Genomic DNA, 5050 nt, shown 5'->3' with positions numbered 1-5050 from the left:
TTCACTAGTGAATTCTACAAACCCCAAAGAGGATCTAATACCAATCCTGCTCAAACTCTGCAAAAAAATGAAGAAGAGACAATACTCTAACTCATTTTATGAGGCCAACATTACCCTGATACCAAAACCTGGTAAGGACAGCACAAAAAGAAAACTACAGACCAATATCTCTGATGAATACATGCAAAATCCTAAGTAAAATTAGCAATCAAATACAACAATGCATTAAAAAGATTATTCATCACGACCAAGTGTTCATTCAGGATATGGTTCAACATCAGAATCCATCAATGTGATACATCATATAAACAAAATAAAGGACAAAATCATATGACATATCAATTGATGCAGAAAAAGCATTTGAAAAGATACAACATCCATTTATGATTAAAAACACTTAATAAAATATAGAGGAAAATACCTTAACATAATAAAGGTCATATATGGCAAGCCCTCTGCTAATTCATAATTAATGGTGAAAAATGAAGCCCTTTGCTCTCGTTCCAGAACACGACAGGACTATCCCTATCACCTCTGCTTTTCAACATAGGTTAAAGTCTTGCCAGAGCAATCAGGCAAGAGAAAGAAATAAAGGCATCCAAATTGGGAATGAAGAAGTTGAATTATCACTTTTGCAGATGACATGATGCTATGAAAACCCAAAGACTCCACCAAAAGCTATTAGAAACAATCAACAATACAGTAAAGTTGCTACAAAATCAACGCATAAAAGTCCATTGCTTTCCTATATTAACAACAAATCTTAGAAAAGAAATACAAAACAATTCCTTTTGCCAGGCAAAATAATAAAATACCTAGAATAAACTTAACCAAGGATGAAAGACCTATATGCTGAAAACTATAAGACATTTTTGAAATAAATTGAAGAATACACAAAGAAATGGAAAGACATTCAGGCTCATGGATTGAAGAATCAAATAGTTAAAATGGCCATATTACCCAAAGCAACATACAGATTCATGCAACCCCCATCAAAACCAATGGCATATTTTAAAGAAATAGAACAAAAATGATCACATTTGTTTGGAACCACAAAAGACCCTAATAGCCAAAGCAATCTTAAGGAACAATAATGGAGGTATCACACTTCCTGACTAGTTTGTACTACAGGGCTACAATAATCAAAAGCATGGTACTGCAGAAAACAGACATACAGACCAATGGAATAGAATTGAGACCCCAGTCCACATAATATGGACAGATTTTTGACAAAGAAGCAAAAACATACAATGGAGGAAAGACAGCCTCTTCAATAAATGGTGCTGAGAATTGGAAGTATAAAAAGAATGAAACTGGACTGCTATTTGTCACCATGTACCAAAGTTAATTCAAAATGGATCAAAGACTTAAGCATAAGACCTGACACAATAAACTGCATAGAGAAAACATAGGTACTAAACTTATGGACCTTGGGTTCAAAGAGCATTTTATGAGACTCAAAGGCAATGGAAGTGCTAAAATAAACGAATGGGACCATATGAAACTTAGCTTCTGCACAGAAAAAGAAACCATGAAAAATAAAGAGGCCACCAACTGAATGGGAGAAGATTTTTGCAAATAGTGCCTCCGATAAGGCTAATATCCAGAATATACAAGGAACTCATGAAAGTCAACAACAAAAACAAACACCCAATTGAAAATGGGCAGAGGACCTGAAGAGACATTTCCAAAGAGGACATACAAATGGCACAGTCATATGAAAAAATGCTCAACATCACTAATCATCAGAGAAATGCAAATCAAAACCACATGAGATATCACCTCACCCAGTCAGAATGGCTATCCTCAACAAGACACAGTAACAAATGTTGGAGAGGCTGTGAGAAAAGGAACCCTCACTGTTGGTGGAATGCAGACTGGTGCAGCTGCATGGAAGGCAGTGTGAGGTTCCTCACACGAATAGAATTACCATGGACCCAGCAATCCCTGTCCTGGGTATCTACCAAAAATCTGAAAACATTTAGATAAACACGTGTGCTCCAATGTTCATTGCAGCTTTGTTTAGTACAAGACATGGAAACAACCAAATGTCCTTCTAAATGAATGGATAAAGAAGTTGTGGTATATATACAAATGGAATACTATTCAAGTGTAAGAAAGATGATATAGGAACATTTGTGACAACATGGATGGATCTTGAGAGTGTAATGAGTGAAATAAGTCAGACAGAAAAGCAGAGAACCATGTGATTTCACTGATATGTGGTATATAAACCAAAAACAACAAAAGAACAAGACAAACAAATGAGAAACAGAAACTCAGACACAGACAATAGTTTAGTGGTTGAGGGTATGTGGGAGATGAGGGTAAGGGGATCAATATATGGTGATGGAAGGAGAACTGACCTGGTGAACACAATGGGATTTATAGATGATGTAATACAGAATTGTACATTGAAATCTGCAAGATTCTGTGTCACTGCCTGTGTTGCACTGGACACTAAGAGCACAGCACACTCTCAGTAATGCACAAATCCTGTTTTTCAGTTTCTTCAATGAATGCTTCAAAATTCCACACTTTAGCCTCATTCTGGAAGAACAGATTGTCTCCTTGTGATACCAAATTGGACTCATCCACCAGGTGTCCTGGTGCAGGATCTGGATGTGACCTGTCCCCTGGTGGTCACGCTGAGCCACACAGGGCATGAGGCAGGCACATTATCATGATTCTTTCCTTCCATCAAAGAGTTTGGATGAAAGACTGACATCTAAGGTCAGTTTTGCTCAAAGAAGAGGATATGAAGACAGATGATGAGAACACCTTTAGCACTCACAGTTCCTTTTTAATTAATAATTTGAAGATAGCTGTTTGGTTTGATATATGGGGTACCAAAATGTACACACATGACTTGTATTCATCTTTTGTTATTGGTATATGTTGAGTATCACAATTTTAATACTTTTCTTTCTTAAAATGTGTATATATTTTTTGGCACCCTCTATGTTCATTTTTGTAGCTTATTTAATTCTACAATCAAATTGATAGAAACTTTCAGAGAATGTGAGTGAATATAAAGTGAGAAAACAATATTTAAAAAATATGTACTGAGAGTAATACTCAATTCTTCACTATTGTTTGTACAACTCCTTAAGTACACTCAGCTCACAAGCCTTTGCTATAATTTTAATTCAATGTCCTAAACAATCTTTCAGTGGTGGGTTCCCTGTCAGTCCTACTTCACGTCTTTCCCACAACTGTAGCTCACAAATATCTGACTCTGCACATGGACTGGTCACTGTGACAAGAGAAGTGACCAACACACCCACTGTGCTCCCTGACCAGTGTCTTGACAGAGCCACCCATGAGGTGTCCACCATGATTCTCTCTAAATGTGGCCCATTGGGATGTCCTGTGTCATAAAGCTTCTGACTTGTTAGTGGTGCCTGGAGGTCAGCAGCCAGCTGTGTCCCCACCTGACACAGGCCTGTCCTGCAATAGTGCCTGTGTCACCATGAGTCATGTGTTCCCAAGACGTGTGGGCTCAGCAGGGCCCCCTTCAGACACAGTGAGTGTAACCTGTCCTGGGGTGTCCACAAGTGGACACACATGTTAGATGGATTAGAGGATGATGAGGGGGCACGTGAATCCCATGTATTTACTGGACCTCCCTTCTGTGACGGGTACTGTGGGGAAAGCTGTGAGTTGAGCAGAGCTCCAACCCCATGGAGCTCAGGGTCAAGGACAGAGTGAGTGAGAATTAGGACAGCAGGTGACAGAAGGTGATGTTGGGGTGGCTTTCAACTTCCACCCAAGTAAATGAGGAATGAGAGGTTAACGAGATGTAGGGAGGACACAGACTGTGGGGGTGGAGGTCCTGGGGGCTGAACATAGCCAGGTGTGCCTGTGGGAACGAAGGGCCCATGTGGGGACACCGTGGGCATGTGGGGGGCAGAGAGCCTGAGCCCACTTCACAGGGACCTGGACTTTGCTGGTGTCTGTCTTTGTGTAAAGTGTTTCCCAGCCACAGGGAAGAGGTGAGTCTTCAGGGTGGTCACTTTATCAAGAAATAATTAGATGATACACAGTAACTTGGTGAAGAGGTTGTCCTCAGTCACTGATATGTCATCTGCAAACAGGCAATGTCCGTGTTTCACTTGTCTGCAGTGAGAATATGAGAAAACAAGCCACAGAGAAGAAAGTGTTGTCCCTTGGGGCTGCTGAGCGCTTTGAGAGGAAATCCTTGCTCCAAATAAAGAGCCCCTTCCCCACCAAGGTGCACACCTGCTCCCTGTCTCTTGAGCGCCTGGTCCTGAGCTCCCTTCAGCGCCCCTGGTGTCCTGAGCGCCCCTGGTGTCCTGGCACAGCCCAGCTCCCTGTCCCCTGCAAGGAGGTTTGTGTCTGGGCTCACACTGACTTCCCCTCACTGTGTCCCTCCAGTAATACTGTCCTCGTGGTCAGCTCAGCTGCAGGAGAACTGGTTCTTGGATGTGTCTCTGGAGATGGAGTGCGGCTCTTGAGGGACGGGCTGTATGTGCTCCCATCACATAACATGGATCCACTCCAGTCCCTTCCCGGGGCTGCGGATCCAGCTCAGCAGTAAGGTTGTGATGGAGAATCCAGAGACAGCGCAGGTGAGGGACAGGGTCTGAGGGCTTCACCAGTCCTGGGCCGACTCCTGCAGCTGCACCTGGGACAGGACACCTGGGGACAAGGAGAATCAGTTTGTCACTCACCTGCAGTCACATCCATCCCACAGACCCGTGTCTGACACCTGAGACCCTCACCTTGGGGGGCTGTCACCAGGCACAGGAGAAGACCCAGCAGTGTCATCTTCTTCTAGACCACAGCTCTGCCTTCCCCAGAGACCTCAGCCTGTGTGAGGAGAGAGCTGGGAGCTCACAGCCCCAGGAGGGTTTTACCCTGGAGCCTGAGGAGAAATTTGCATGTGGGGCAGCCTGTTCCTATAAGTGGGGAGGGACTGAGTCAGGCTCCCTGGTCCTTATGGGGCCCAGTAGGGTCTCTCTCTTTGATTCGTACAGCCTCTGAGCCTGGAATGAAAGAGCACTTGGTCTATAAGATACACTGAAAA

At 42.9% G+C, this 5050-nt stretch overlaps 1 gene segment (V, D, J or C); it reads left to right on the top strand.

Moving 5' to 3' along the window:
* The window catches only part of LOC109439821 (immunoglobulin heavy variable 4-30-2), a 12460-nt gene extending 7982 nt beyond the window's left edge, over positions 1–4478 (top strand). The window contains 1 exon segment of the V gene segment in view: positions 4399–4478. Within this exon segment, the coding sequence occupies positions 4399–4478 (80 nt within the window).
* Positions 4479–5050: the final 572 nt, after the last annotated feature.

This window comes from Rhinolophus sinicus, linkage group LG03 (assembly GCF_036562045.2).
Source record: "Rhinolophus sinicus isolate RSC01 linkage group LG03, ASM3656204v1, whole genome shotgun sequence".
In the NCBI taxonomy this organism is placed as follows: Eukaryota; Metazoa; Chordata; class Mammalia; order Chiroptera; family Rhinolophidae; genus Rhinolophus; species Rhinolophus sinicus.
This window is presented reverse-complemented; position numbering and strand designations above follow the sequence as displayed.